At 45.9% G+C, this 14,969-nt stretch overlaps 1 protein-coding gene across 1 annotated transcript in view; it reads right to left on the bottom strand.

Moving 5' to 3' along the window:
- The window catches only part of ZNF330 (zinc finger protein 330), a 53,202-nt gene that overhangs the window by 6,401 nt on the left and 31,832 nt on the right, over positions 1-14,969 (bottom strand). The window contains exons 7-9 of the mRNA XM_073549772.1: positions 13,592-13,696; positions 13,440-13,486; positions 4,464-4,581 (exon numbers count right to left, since the gene is read on the bottom strand). Coding sequence (XP_073405873.1) covers positions 4,464-4,581; positions 13,440-13,486; positions 13,592-13,696 — 270 coding nt within the window. The remainder of the gene's footprint in view (positions 1-4,463; positions 4,582-13,439; positions 13,487-13,591; positions 13,697-14,969) is intronic.

Here is a 14,969-nt window from a genome sequence, read left to right as displayed (position 1 = left end):
CCCCACGGGAACCGCCAACCCCTGCTCTTGCTCTCGAGCCCATGCTCGACTTCCCACCTCTGAAAAGTCTATACGGGGATTCATTCTGATCTGGTCCCTTAATGCCTGTTTAATTAACGGGTCTCGCAGTCCAGTCACCAGTAGGTCACGTAGGGTAACATCAATTGGTCCTACCCCTACTCTGTCCCTTCTTTCAATAGCCGTATGCAATTCTTGGAGGACATTCATATACTGGGTGATAGTCTCCCCCTCTCCCTGCATTCGACTGAACAACCAGGTCCTTAATTCTCCCACATTAGTTGGGTACCCTTGGGTCTGTTCTACTATCTGCAAAACTTTATCAAAGGTGTTGCGGTGTCCCGGGGGCCTTAACATCACTGACCTCCGAACCTCCCCGTCTAATGCCATGAGAGCTACTTCGGCTTCCAGGTCAAGAGTCATTGTGTGCATCCGAAAGAGTCCCCGCATCCGCTCTGTCCAGCTCCATAACATAGTATTGGAGCCGGAAAATCTAGGCAGGTTGTTCAGCATAGCCCCCAACGAAATGCTGGAACGGGGGCCCTCATTATCTGTAGAGTTCACAGCCCTGCCTTGGTCTGGGGCATCATTGTCCACGCTCGGAGACTGCATCCTGCCGACTACGCCACATGTAGGTAACAGCAGGTTCACAGGATGCAGTGACGTGACACGAGACTGAGTGTAGTTTTGGAAAGTAACGTTTATGAACTAGAGCCGCTAGGGCTATACTGAGCAACCATAAAGGGGTAACACTACTTGTCCTCGCAGGGACTAAACAACAATAACACTTTTCTTTAAACGAGAATGCGACTGACCCGGCAAGGCCGGATATTATGGGGCCACAAAACGGCCAACTACGGGTCCTTATTTCCTAAAGTCAACTTATCCTTCCTGACGTCCCTCGGTGTCGCTGGTGTGGCTGATTTGGTATCACTGATGTGGCTGCTTTGATGTCGCTGAAGTGGCTGCTTTGGTGTCGCTGATGTGACTGCTTTGGTGTCGCAGCCGCTAGGCCCAGCTGTTGAAGAACTGTAGTAGTCTTCAGGCGTCTCAACACCCAGGAGAAGTTGGGGCAGAACAGGCCCTAAGGAAGTCTTTTGTTACGGTAACCCCCGTAGCCACAGCAGGGTCCCGTTCGTTAGCGAGTTCACGGTGACTCCAGTCCCCCCAAGCAGGATAGTGACGTAGTCTGGAAGAGTGGCGGTTGGTAGGCCACGCGCACGGACTGGGCCTGTGCATAGAGTCTCTCCGTAGGCGAGAAGCAGGCCCCAACTGCCAACTGCAGCGGGGTAAAGGCAGCTGTGGGCGGTGATGAACAGGCCGCAACCAAGGATGGAGGCGGGGCGGCAGCGGGCAGGCCGCAACCACAGGATGAAGTGGCGCGTCAGTGGCCGCGGGAGGTACCGGGCAGGCCGCAACGGGCTGGAGTGCAGCGGCAGCGGTTGAGGACGACCGTGAGCAGGTTGCGGGCCCAATTTGGAGAGGAGCGACAGTCTCTTGCCGGTAAGCTTGGTACCTCCTCTCTGAAGGCTGCCGTAGATCTCCTCTCTGCTGCTGATCTCCCCTCTGGTCGCAGTCAGTCACTATGACTCTGTCACACCCCCACCGTCTCTCTCTGTGTCTGGCGTACTACCAACTGACTTCCCGGTGCGCTCCCTGCCCCCTTTATACTTGCCCCGCCCCTTGCTGACTTGTCACTTTCAGTAACCCGCTCTCCCCCGTTGTCCCCCGGGTACCGTTTCTCTAGGAACCCAGATGGCGGTCCCCTTGGTTCCGGCCCAGACACTCTACGGGGGTCCTCCTCCCTACATTCTTAAAATCGGGTAGATGTTGTGAAAAGATTTTTCTTCACCATAGGAAGGATTCAGCAATCATCCCACCACTGTTGTCTTCCATGGACGTCAAGACATTTTTGAGTTCTTAAGCTCAGTGTGCTGATTTTTTTTTTCTTTTTGCAGAATGTACCAAACTGTTGATTTGGCAATTCTTATAACATGTCTGACATCTCTCTGGTGGATTTCTTCTGTTTTTCAGCCTAATGATGGGATGTTTCTCTTCCATTGAGAGTTTTTTGACCGTATGTTGTGGGTTCACAGCAGCAGCTTCTAAATGCAAATGCCACACCTGGAATCAGATCCAGACCTTTTATCTGCTAAATTGATAATATATTAACGAGGAAAATAGCCCATGTAGCCCACCAAAGAGCTTTTGAGAAAATTGTCCAATTACTTTTGTTCCCTTTGAAAAGAGGCAGCTACAAAAAGCTGGGGTGTGCTGGATCTTTCACCAGCTCATCCCATGTGTGCACAGCACAGAAGCATGTCCCGTTGCACTAAGCATGGGGTGATGGCATGCGCAGACCTGGGACCTTGTGTCGGTAAGAGACTTTTAACAAGAGGACTCTGCCTGCATGGCGCTGCAACGACCTCCTGGCCAGTGGTACCTCACCCCTCCGGAAGGCATCCCATCTTGGACAACCTCCAGACCTGGGTAAGTCCAACGTACCGCTCTTAGGTTCCCTCCAGGACAGGAAACCAAATTGTTGTGGAGAAGAGGTATCGCCCTTTTATTCAGTAGGTTTCCTGTCCTTGATGGGTGGTAACCCTCTCTCAGGTGGTGCTGTCATGGGAGAAGGGGAAAAGCTGCAATTCCTAAACCCTTACTCCAATTAGGATGTGAATACCCTCAAAAGCTGAGAGTCTGCACTTTAAGTCCATGTTGATTATATAACTGTATCTTGAATATGTTCTGGTAGACAGCTATAATGCTAAAACTTGCATCATTATTCAAATATTTCTGGACCTAACTAATGCTAGGCTGGTCAATGGGAAAGTACAAAACCTTAAAAAAAAAAAGTTTCCTCATTCTTAATTTATTACAGACTCCATAAAAGTTTCCTATCTCAATTATGTTTAATCAGAAAACTGCTATATTCAATATCATATTCTTAAGCTCACTGTATGCTTTAAAGAACTGCTATAATGATACTCAGAAAGGGACAGCACAACAGCGATCTCAAAATAAAAACTGCATGGGGAACATCAACATTGTTTTGGACCTTGGAGACTTCTTGGTGGAAGAAGGGGAGCAAGCTTGCTGGAAAGCAGAAAGAAGAAGGGGAAAATCTGACCTTGTGATGAACTCACTGTAAAGTAAGTTTTCTAACTGAGGTAGATAGTGCGGCTGAACAGTGGCAGGGTTGTGTACAGCGGAGGTCAGGAATGTTGGATTAGGTTAGACAGAGCACACCTGGTGACCCACTCCTGCACTCCATATACTGACATAGGGCCGGGTGCCAGACCTATTAACTGTTAATCTATTAAAGAAACGCTGTAGTCATCATTTTTTTATGGTTCCTGGATCAGTGTGGCACATCATCTGATTTTTCAGATACCGGAAACAATCCCAAAGAAAACAGGGTCAATTCTGGCATCAGAACAATTTCTGTACTACGCTGGAGGGAAAAAAACATTAGCAAGCTACATATACATGAATGCACCTACAAACATTTAAATGCACATGAGTTTCTTACTGATGTATATGGATTAAATGGGTTGTCCAGGACTTACATACTAATGGCTTGTCCTTAAAACAGGTCATCAATATCAAGTCTTTGGAAGTCAAATACCCGGCACCCTCACCTATCAGCTGTTTGCACGACTTTACTTGTGTATTGTGGCTCAACTCCGGTTCACTTCAATGGGAGCTGAGTTACAGAACCCGAGAACAGCCATAATGCATAATCCAGAGTGCTGTTCGGGTTTTGCACACTGGCCACCACAGCAGGTGATAACAGCTGGTCGATGCGGGTTCAAGGTTTTGGATCCTCAACAATCTGATATTGAAGATCTATCCAAAGAATGAGTTATCAATAACAGAAAGTCATAGACAACACCAATAATTTTCATGTAGAAAATCTTCAAATCTGAATTCCAGGTCCTAAACAGTTCTTTTTAATCAATCCTCAGCCAATAATGTACAAACTACAAAACTATACTAAATCATATACAGCCACTGTTACACAGAAATGCATCAGTGTGAAGGTTGCAGATAGGCTATTTAAAGGGGTTGTCCAGGTTTGGGATGAAAGTCGGCACTCACTCTTTGTCTGCAGACTTTTGAATTCTCAGAGCGTGAGTACTGCCAGTGGTGAGAGCTGGTGGTTACAAAACCGCAAGTATGGGATGGGCATACTGCAGGCCACATTTCGACTAGACGTGCGTGGCCTCAATTACTTGAGTGAACTGAGCAAGGAGAACGCGTCTAGTCAGCATGTGACTGCATGTATGCAAAATCACATACTTGCAGTCACATGAGCTCTCACCACCAGCACCAAACAATCCGGTGAGGACTCAAAACTCTGCAGTCACATAGAGAGACTGCAGACTTTCATCCTAGTCCTGGACAACAACATTAACTGTTATACTTCATTAAGAAAAACTTACTGGACATGCTCAGATTCTTTGTTTCCTGTGTTTCATGGCCACATTTAGGGCAGGGAGGCGCCTTCCCCTTCTCAGTCTTGAACACTTTGCTCCGAGCATGATCATCACAGAAACAAGCCTGTCCACATTACAATGAGACAGATTAATCATCAGGAGACAGTTTTAGGCTGGAAGTAATTAACATTTCATCCGCATTTAAATATTGTTCTGATGAGAAGATGTTAACTCACAACACCAGCCAACATGCCCAATTATTGGCATATGACCTCCAAAGAGGTGGGGAGAATTCTCTCTCCTATGAGTCAGTGTGGAGAATTGGCAAAAAAAAAAAAAAAAAAAAAGAATAATGACAGAAGAAGCCAATCACTCCTGAAAAGTAACTGTATACAAAACAATAGATTAACTGATGAATTGTGCCTTTTTTTGCTTTACAAGTAAACTGGATCTGTTATAAAATTCAGCACAGGCAAAACATTTCTTCACTTTCCAAAATTACCGTAACCACAATGTTAATTTTAATCTAATGTTAGAAGCGCTATTTCCTGGTTACTATAGTGAAAACAAAAACAGATGAGAAACAAATGGATACCAAATGAGGCTCAAAAATTTCTGAACCAGCTTTCTTATAATAAAACACGATGGGAAACATCTGAGTGACAAGCAGGAAGCCGATGCTTTCCCACTGATTACAACCACACAGAAGGCGGCTGTTCCGGTTTCCCACCCTTGGTTTAGTAACTATTTTTACGCTTTTGACATACACACATAAAACCTGAATTCTAAAATACTTAAAATTCATATTCTACAGCTAGACTCAGAAACATTTTTGGAAAAGCAGAAACCTAGCACGTTATGAAAATGCCACTTTCCAATCATGCACTTTGGTGTAAAGCTATAAGGTTTGATAAAAATGCACAAAAATTAATGTTTGTAGCTAAAAGTGTGTCGTCTCATGCAGACCTTCAAAGGCTCCGATTTCTGTTGATTAAGGAAACATGACCAATACTGTAAATCTGGAAAACACTGGGTTGGTGCCACATGAGCAGTAAACATACATGGAATTAGAGCCGTGTCTACATGGTCACTTGTAAGTGCAATGAGTTTTTTGCACTGTCAACATTAGTCCATTGAAACATCAGAACTATTTGGCAATAACATATAAACAGCAACAGTAACCACAACATTTACATAAATTATTCCAGGACAGGCACCACGATCTGCTTAATGTACAAGAGGTCCTACTGTGTCCTAAGGGGAAGGTGTTAAGCAGAATGATTAAGACATGTTTCACACAACCTTTTTGTAATTTTTTTTCAGACGAAGCAATTCTCTGTCATATTAAATGTACTTATTTCTTCTGGCAGAGCAGGAGTTATTCGGCCATGTTGGAAATCCCTGTTCTCAGCTGAGCTTGGTTAGCCACTCCTTTTCCCTATATAATCTGGGCTCTGCTACTAATCCTCATCAGAGCTAGCTTTATTGCTGCATGGCTAACGGAGGGAAAGGAGTTGGTATGAGAAGGCAAGCTGGAGGAGTTATTAGCGACTGTTGTTTGGTTTGTAGGCATGGTGGTTCCTTATTGTTCTCTAATTTGTTTTTTCCCCCCTTCCTGCACACCCCAGTGGATTCCTCTGTGAGTGAATATTTTGTGTGTCTAGAGTTTTCTGTTAACCCTTGTCTCTGTGTTGCCCTGTTTGTCGAGTTTGTGTACTGCGGTGCACAGTAGCGCCCTCTCTTCAATGGGTGGGAGAAGGGAACAGACGGAGGGCTAACTTAGGAGGTAAGGCAAGGGCGGAAGCATCTGAAGTATCCCTATCCCGGGGAGCAGGGCAAGCTAGGGCACCCCCTTGTGTTAGGGCCAGGAAAGGAGCCCCTGGTCACCCAACAGCTGTGTCGTGACAGGTATTTGCTTTTGTTTTTATACTAGGTTTATTCAAACATATGTTGTACAATGTATTATTAATGGAATCAAACATAAACATTGTAAAAGGGAGAAACCACCATGGTTACTTACCGGTAGCCGGTTTTTCCGGAACCCATGACAGCACCACATGAGAGAGAGGGATCCGCCCCGCCAGGACAGGAACCTACTGAAACATAAGGGGCGGCACCTCTCCCCTGCTTCAGTTGGATTACAGAGCATTTGAGAGGACTTCCCGGTTAGTTACATATTTATCCAACACCACATCACACAAATACACCCGACTATTGTGCACACCCAAACGGTGAAAAAGGGGGGGAAATATACGGGTGCTGTCATGGGTTCCGGAAAAACCGGCTACCGGTAAGTAACCATGGTGGTTTTCCCTTCACCCATGACAGCACCACATGAGAGATTCTGGAGACTTCGAACACCTTGGGGAGGGACCACCGCTTGCAGCACCCTTCTACCAAAGGTCAAGTCAGCAGAGGAGGACAGATTTAGTCTATAGTGTCTAAAGAAAGTTGAGGGTGAGGCCCAAGTAGCGGCCTTACAAATTTGCTCTATTGATACCTCTGCTTTCTCAGCCCAGGAGGTCGCCACGGCTCTGGTGGAATGAGCCTTGATGCCGTCAGGAACCGGGACGCCACTAGCTGAATAGGCTACACTAATGGCCTCCCTAATCCATCGGGCAATAGTCCCCTTTGACACTCCATAACCTTTCCTAGCACCCTGGAAGGCTACAAATAGGGACTGGGACCTCCTCCACTGGCTGGTTATAGACATATACTCTACTAGGGTTCTTTTAACATCTAGGCTATGAAACTTCTCCTCCCCTGGGTTTTTCGGATTCTCGCAAAAGGAAGGGAGGACAATCTCTTGGTTTCGGTGAAAGTTAGTCACTACTTTCGGCAAGTAAGCCGGGTCTGTTCTCATAACCACCCTATCCTGGTATATCTGGGTATATGGTGGGTTGACTGAAAGGGCCTGTAAGTCACTAACTCTACGTGCCGACGTTAGAGCTACCAAAATGATGGTTTTTAGAGTGAGATTTTTAGTTGAAATCTGCTGTATGGGTTCAAACGGCTCTTTCGTGAGGGCTTCCAGCACCAGATATAGATCTCATGGAGCTATTTTCGGTAAGGAGACTGGCCTAGATCTGTGGCAAGATTTTATAAACCTGGCTACCCATCTGTTTGCCGCTATATTGCAATTGTATAATGCACCCAGCGCTGAAACCTGTACTTTGAGGGTATTAACCGCCAGGCCTAGCTGTAGGCCTGCCTGCAAGAACTCCAAGATGGACCCGATTGGGGGTTCTTGACCTAACGGTTTTCCCAGGAATTGTAGGAATTTTTTCCACGTTCTGCCATATATGTTGGTTGTTATTGGTTTTCTACTTTTCATTAGAGTAGTCACCAACCCTGGGGAAAACCCTTTATCTCTCAAAAGTGACCTCTCAAATTCCACGCCGTCAGATGGAGCCCCTTGACTTGTTTGTGGAATATCGGCCCCTGAGCTAACAAATCTGGAATCTCTGGTAGTACCCACGGGTCCGAGAGAGACATCATTTGTAGTAGAGAAAACCACGGTCTTTGTGGCCAGAATGGGGCTATGAGGATTACTCTGGCTTGCTCGTCTCTTATCTTTTTACTACTGCCGGGATTAACGCTACTGGGGGAAAGGCATAGCTCAGTTTGAACAGCCACGGGATTTGTAGAGCGTCCACTGCCCACGGGTTTTCCCCTGGGTTTAATGAGCAGAACCTTCTCACTTGTCGGTTGCTTTTGGTGGCAAAGAGGTCGATTACTGGCTGTCCCCATAACTGTACTATCTTCTGGAATATTACACGATTTAAGGCCCACTCTCCCTGTTTTAACTTGTTGCGGCTTAGAAAGTCGGCTTGAACATTTTCTGTCCCTTTGATATGCAGGGCTGTTAGGGAGGTTAGGTGTTGCTCTGCTTTGAGGAAGATTCTTTTGGCTTCGTCCATTAGGGAGTTTGACCTTGTCCCTCCCTGGTGGTTGACATACGCCACTGCTACCCTGTTGTCTGACATAATTCGGACGTTTTGACCCCGTAACATGGGAATGAATGCCTCTAGGGCCCTGTTTATCGCTTTCAACTCTCTTAAGTTGGAGGAAGCCTTCTGCTCTATGTGAGCCCAGGACCCTTGGGCCATATGTTCTCTCAGGTGTGCCCCCCATCCCGAGGAGCTTGCGTCCGTCAATATTACATCGGACACGGGCCTGTGCCACAAAGTTCCCCCTGTTAAATTTGTGTCGTCTAGCCACCAAGTGAGAGAGTTTTTCCCCCTTTCGGAAAGTTCCAGCTTCCCTTCTAAACGCCCTTTCAATCGTCTCTGGGCTGACAAGATTTCCGCCTGCAGTTGTCGGGTATGATACTGTGCCCAGTTGACCGCAGGGATACAGGCTGTTAGCGTGCCCAACAGGGACATTGCCCTTCTTAGGGTCATGTGAGGATGCTGTATTGCCGTAAGGGTCATTTCTCTCACCTTCTCTAGTTTTTTCTCTGGCAAGAGGCAAACTTGACGGTCGGAGTCCAAGACGAAACCTAGAAACGTTTGTTTCCTTAGGGGTTGAAGTTTTGATTTTTTTAAGTTTACCATCCAACCCAGTCTTTGCAGGGTCTCTGTTATCTTCTCTACCTGATGTGCGCAGTGATGTTCTGAATTGCCAATGACCAGAAAATCGTCCAAGTAAGGCACCATAATCACATTGTGGATTCGAAGGAAAGCTGTCATTTTCGCTATTACTTTTGTAAAAATCCTTGGCGCTATGGAGATGCCAAACGGAAGAGCTGTAAATTGAAAATGCCTGAGGTCGCCCTGGATGTATAGGGCTACCCTCAGGTATTTTTGGTACTCTTGGTGCATCGGGATATGGTAATAGGCATCCTTCAAATCGATTACGGCCATGAAGCAGTAGTGGTGTAACAGCTTTATGGCCGAAGTCACTGATTCCATTTTGAATGTTTGGTTCTTGATCCATTGATTGAGGCGCCTGAGATTTATTATCGTTCTGAAGGAAAGGTCGGGTTTTTTTATTAGGAAGAGGGGAGAATAGAACCCCCTTCTTTCTTGATCTTTCGGGACCTCTACCAGAACTTGTTTCTCCAATAGTCCTAAGATTTCTGTTTCTATGGCTGATTGCTCTCCTGGTTCCTTCCTGACGGGGGTCACCACAAATGAAGCTCTTGGATACTGGAAGAAGGGGATTTTTGGGCCATTCTTTATAATTTCCAGGATCCAATTGTTGGCCGATATTTTCTCCCATTCTTGGGAAAAGAGCCTCAATCTTCCCCCCACAGGAGGGCTGGTGTCATTGCGGGGATTTTTTGGCGATTGAGGTATTTCCCCCAAACATAAACCCTGGTTCTTTTTTCCTCTTGTCGTCCCACCTTTTCCGTTCTCCCGGGGGATGGCCTCGATTGAACCTTCCCCTCCGAAAGGGCGGTCTCCTTTGATCACCCATGATTCTGGGGAAGCCCTTCTTTTTATCACCGGCTTTTTCCAGGATGTCATCCAGGTCTTTTCCAAACAAGAACTGCCCATCACATGGTAACGAGCATAATTTTGCCTTAGATTGAATGTCCCCAGGGCAGCCTTTGAGCCATAACGCCCGTCTTGCAGCGTTCGACAGCCCCGCTGCTCTTGCCGTTAACCTCATCGAGTCGGCGGAGGTGTCTGCCAAGAAGTCGGCAGCTCCGTGTAGTAGGTACATTTCACCTAAAATTTTCTCCCTTGGTATTTTGGAGACCAATTTTTCTTCCAGTTGTTGCAACCAGACCATTAATGACCGGGCTGTGCAGGTGCCGGCTATTGCTGGTTTTAGACCACCTGCCGCTGCCTCCCAAGTGTGCCTTAGGTATGAGTCCGCTTTTTTATCCAAGGGATCTCTCAAAACCCCTGAATCCTCCAGGGGCAGGGCCGACTTCTTGGAAGACCTAGACACTGCGGCGTCAATCTTTGGGACCTTGTCCCAGATGTCCGTGTCCTTAGCCTCAAAGGGGTATCTTCGCTTTGAAGAGGAGGGAAGGCTACCTGACTTCTCCGGTTTCTTCCACTCTCTCTCGATTAGGGCCTGAACCTTGTCATTGACCGGAAAGGTACGCTTTTTCCTTTCTTGTAGGCCGCCAAACATCAAATCCTCCAGTGATCTCTCTACTTTCTCCTCCTGAAGGCCCATAGTGGACCTGATGGCTTTAAGGAGGGCGTCCGTATCTTCTACGGGAAAGCAAGGTCTGTCCCCCGTATCACTGTCTGAGGATGAAGATGACCCGTGCTCAACTTGATACTCCGAAGAGGAGGAGCCTGACGAGGAACTCGGGGAGGCTTTCCTACTCTTACTTTTCTTTTTTAATAATTTTTTAAGTGAGCCCTGTACCTCCGACTTAATTATTGATCTGAGGTTTGTTGCCAGGCTCGGTGCCTCTTCAGCCATAGTCAGTTGGATACAGCTGACACATAAGTCCTTTTGGTAGTCTTTTGCTAAAGGGCTGTGGCATATGGCACATACTTTATTTTTCTTTTTGCATGTAGCTTTTTTGCCTCCCTAAAAAAAAGAAAAGACATAGGGAGCCCTATTACACCATTGTCTACATTCACGGAGATCACTCACCACCCAGGAAAGACCGATACCGGGCTCTGGGGCTGCGAAGGAGCGTGCGTTCTACGTTCTTTTGACCTCGAGGAATCCCTCGATCGGTGACTTGGACGGCTGCTGCTTTTGCCGCTCGAGAGGCTCTTGCGACCAGAAGCTTGTGATGGGGGCAGAGACAATGGGGACGGTGAGCGATCCTCCTGAGACGCCATTGTCACCCCTGCAGCCGCTTCTGCTCCTTCTTTAAAGTGAGTGCCCCTCATTACCCCTCCCCCCCGCGACCGCCAGCCGCTTCTCCTGGCCGGCGTCGCGCCCGGCGCCATGATCGTCGCGTCCTGATGACGTCAGCGGTCGCGCTCCCAGAATCCTCTGCGCCGCTGACGTCGGACGCCGGTCTCCGCCCCCGGCTTCCCCTGCAAGCAGACGAAGGACGGGCGCGCGCGCAGGGGGAGGGCGGCACGTGGAGGAACCTCCGAAGGGAGGACATCGGGACGTGCCCGCACGAACCCGGGGCCCGGATCAGGCAACACCCCGGGGACTGCGCTACCAGCTGCCGACGGCCGGCGTCGGAGGTAAGTCAGCCCTGCAATTTAAACGCCGGGACGGCCCTGGGTCTTTCATCCTGACAGGCGCCGCCGCTGTCAGAGGGATTCCTTTCCAGGACAGGAACCCAACTGAAGCGGGGGAGAGGTGCCGCCCCTTATGTTTCAGTAGGTTCCTGTCCTGGCGGGGCGGATCCCTCTCTCTCATGTGGTGCTGTCATGGGTGAAGGGAAAAAAGGGTTTTAAGGGTTATAAAAAAAAATAAAAAAAATAAAACCAGTTTTATTATTAATAAAAAAAATGTTTTTTTTCTGCTGTTAAAAAAAAAAAAAAAAAAACAATCCTCAGCAAAAACATCACATATTTGACATTGCTGCATTCGTAACAAACTGTACTACTAAACTGTATACTTTTCATTTTGTAAGATGAATGTGATTAAAAATAATAAATAATTAAATATGATGCAATAATTGTTATTTGTGTTAATTATGGCTAAAAAAAGATAATAAGAGATCAAAAATTAAAAAAGGTTGTGGAAAAGCAACAGAAGCTACAGCTTGTTTAGCAAAGAACAAATTCTCACACAGCAGCATCAACTGAAAAATAAAGTTATGGTGCAAAAGTAACAAAAACATAAAACCTAAGAAAAAAATAAATTTTATACTATAGTGATCTTATTAACCCACAAAATAAAGCTAACATGGTAATTACACCAAAAAGTAATAAAACAAAATGATACAAATTTGGTATTACCATATTCATACTGACATAAATAATAAAGTTAACACTACAGTTGTGCAGCACAATGCCTCAACATATCCCATCCATTTGGAGAGTGTTTTTTCGTTACACATTATACTTTATGCTAATGGTAAACTTAGGTTGATATGTTCTGTGTTTATTTATAAAAATATTATCCCTTTAAGGCTGGAATCACACATGCGAGAAACACGGACGAGTCTCGCATGTTAATACCCAACACTGCCGCTGGCACTCGGATCGGAGCGTGCGGCCGCATAGCAATACATGGAGCCGCACGCACCGCTCCTGAGTGCCAACGGCAGTGTCGGGTATTAACATGCGAGACTCGGCCGTGTTTCTCGCATGTCTGATCCCGGCCTAATCCAGATAGTCATACCACACAAAAACAATAGTAAATAACATTTCCCTCATGTCTGCTTTACATCAGCACCCTTTGGAAAATGTTTTATTTTAAGATTTTAAAAAGGTTTAAAAATGTAGCAATAGCTTTCTTTTTTTTTTTTTTTTTTTTTAAATTTACAAAACTTTTTTTTAGGGACCTGATCGTGGCTAATGCAGCAAGTTGTCAACTATAGTGTACAGCTGACAGATAAAAAGACTGCATGTGTGATCCCGGTCTAATCCAGATAGTCATACCACACAAAAACAATAGTAAGGACTATACTTCCATAAAAAATAATCATCTTGTCAGCCTTTTATGCATTCGTCACGTGATTGCTGGCCTGTTTAGACAGGCCAAATCAAGAATAAACTTCCTTAATTATGCTCGATCACAACTATCGGCCTGTTGAAATGGCAATACATGTCATTTACTGATAAGAGGGACTTTAATATTGTGGGTTCAACTCCCAACACCTTCACTAATCAGCAAAAGAAAGGGACTGAGCAACAGCAAGTTGCAATATCAGGAACCTCCACCGTATGGCGCTGTGCCAGTTAATCAGTGAATGTGCTGTGTGTTCACACCTTCAATCTCCTGACTAGTGGGGAGACAGAATTCAGACCCCTACTAATCTGATACCAATGTCTCAGAAATTCCCATTAAGGAATTGGGGGAAGGAGTTGAGAACTTCTATTGAATCCAGTGTTCTAAACATGATAAAAGTGCATGTATGAAGATGAGGAATACCTTGCAGCGGAGGCATGAGTGTTGCCCTAAACGATTACAAGAAGCACCTGTCAATAAAAGAAAAAAATGTCAAACACACACATCTACATATAGGCATCCAAGAAACAGCCGTATGATAAATTCAGGAGGATCCCATACAAAACAAAACTTACACTTAAAGGTTTCAGCCTCCAATACTTGGCAACTAGCCTGATGTTCAAACTGGTCATCTTCACATAGGAAGTTGTAACAGAAGGAGCAGCTGAATATCCGGCCACCTGCACAGCACAAAGTGATGACACGTTACAGTCCTAACATACAAAAAACTTGTCTATATCTGTCACAATCCATTTTTGGATCTGTGGTAAATTTGACATTTTATATTAAAACTTTTTTCCTTTCAGGCCATCGGGGGTTAATGTCAGTTTTCTCCCCCTGGTGGCCGCTGGTGTAATTACATTGCTGCTGAGTTTGCTGATGCAAGTAGTGACTACTCCCACCATCCTTTAAAAGGTCACCTGATGCATCAGCTGACTGTTGGTGATACAGGTCCTTTTGGATACCAACCGTGCTGAAGGCAGGAGGTTGCTGGTGCAGTGGTGCTTCAGCTGAATGCTGTTATCTGGTGCCTTACTCTGCTTTGCGGTGCATTGCAGCAGAGAAAGCTAAGTGTTGTTTTGTGTTTCCTATTCCCTGTGGTGTTCGTGTTATCTTTCCTTGTGTTGTCTCAGTGCAGCGGTAGAACCAGTGTTTTCACTTGCCAATTCCCTACTTAGGGATAGGAGCTGAGCAAGTGAGGGTTTAGGTATCCTGCTCGGCGACGGGCTGAAAGAACCTGTATAGGGACGTTAGTAAGATCAGGGCACTTCCTCAGGTGAGTGCAGGAGGTGTCCATTTTCCCCGTTCCCTATCGCAGGGCCCATCGTTGTTAAAGTTTCCCTGGTGTTTCCTGGTGTGTTTTTTGCTGTTTGGTGACCGACCAATCGTTGGGTCGGGTCGCACTGGTCAGTCACTCCGTGACAATATCTCATGCAATTAAGGAGACAGATAACTCCCAAGTCACTGCACTTTCATCATTTCCCAGAGTCCTGTATGAAGAAAACCCTCTACACCCTATAAACCATTGCACACCATGTTTAATCATTTTTACTATCAATCATAATCACATAATTCATCTTTGCTTCGATCTTCTGCAAACTCAGCTTATGGCTGATCACTGAAACTACATTTCCCAGCACGTCGAGCACAATGTGCCTTAAACCTCCCCATTCCTGCTTCTCCCTCCCGATGTGGATTTTTCAGCAAGAAAAAAAACTATATGATTTTATTTTAGTATATGGCCATTTTCTGCTTCAATTGATTTAGTAGTCATATTTGGAGCATTTCTTCACGTGGAAACACCTCTAGAATGGACATGTTGCTTCTTTCTCCACGTGGGTACAAACAGCTCCATGTGCACTTTAGGTCACAAGAGAAGATGCAAAATCTCTACAGGGGGCACTTTTTCAGTAATTTCAAAACTGTCAAGCAAACACATTTTATGATCCATTG

This window comes from Dendrobates tinctorius, unplaced genomic scaffold (assembly GCF_039654945.1).
Source record: "Dendrobates tinctorius isolate UK_male_01 unplaced genomic scaffold, ASM3965494v1 ptg000161l, whole genome shotgun sequence".
NCBI classification, from domain to species: Eukaryota; Metazoa; Chordata; class Amphibia; order Anura; family Dendrobatidae; genus Dendrobates; species Dendrobates tinctorius.
Note: the sequence above shows the minus strand (reverse complement) of the source record. Positions and strands in the feature narration are given on the sequence as shown.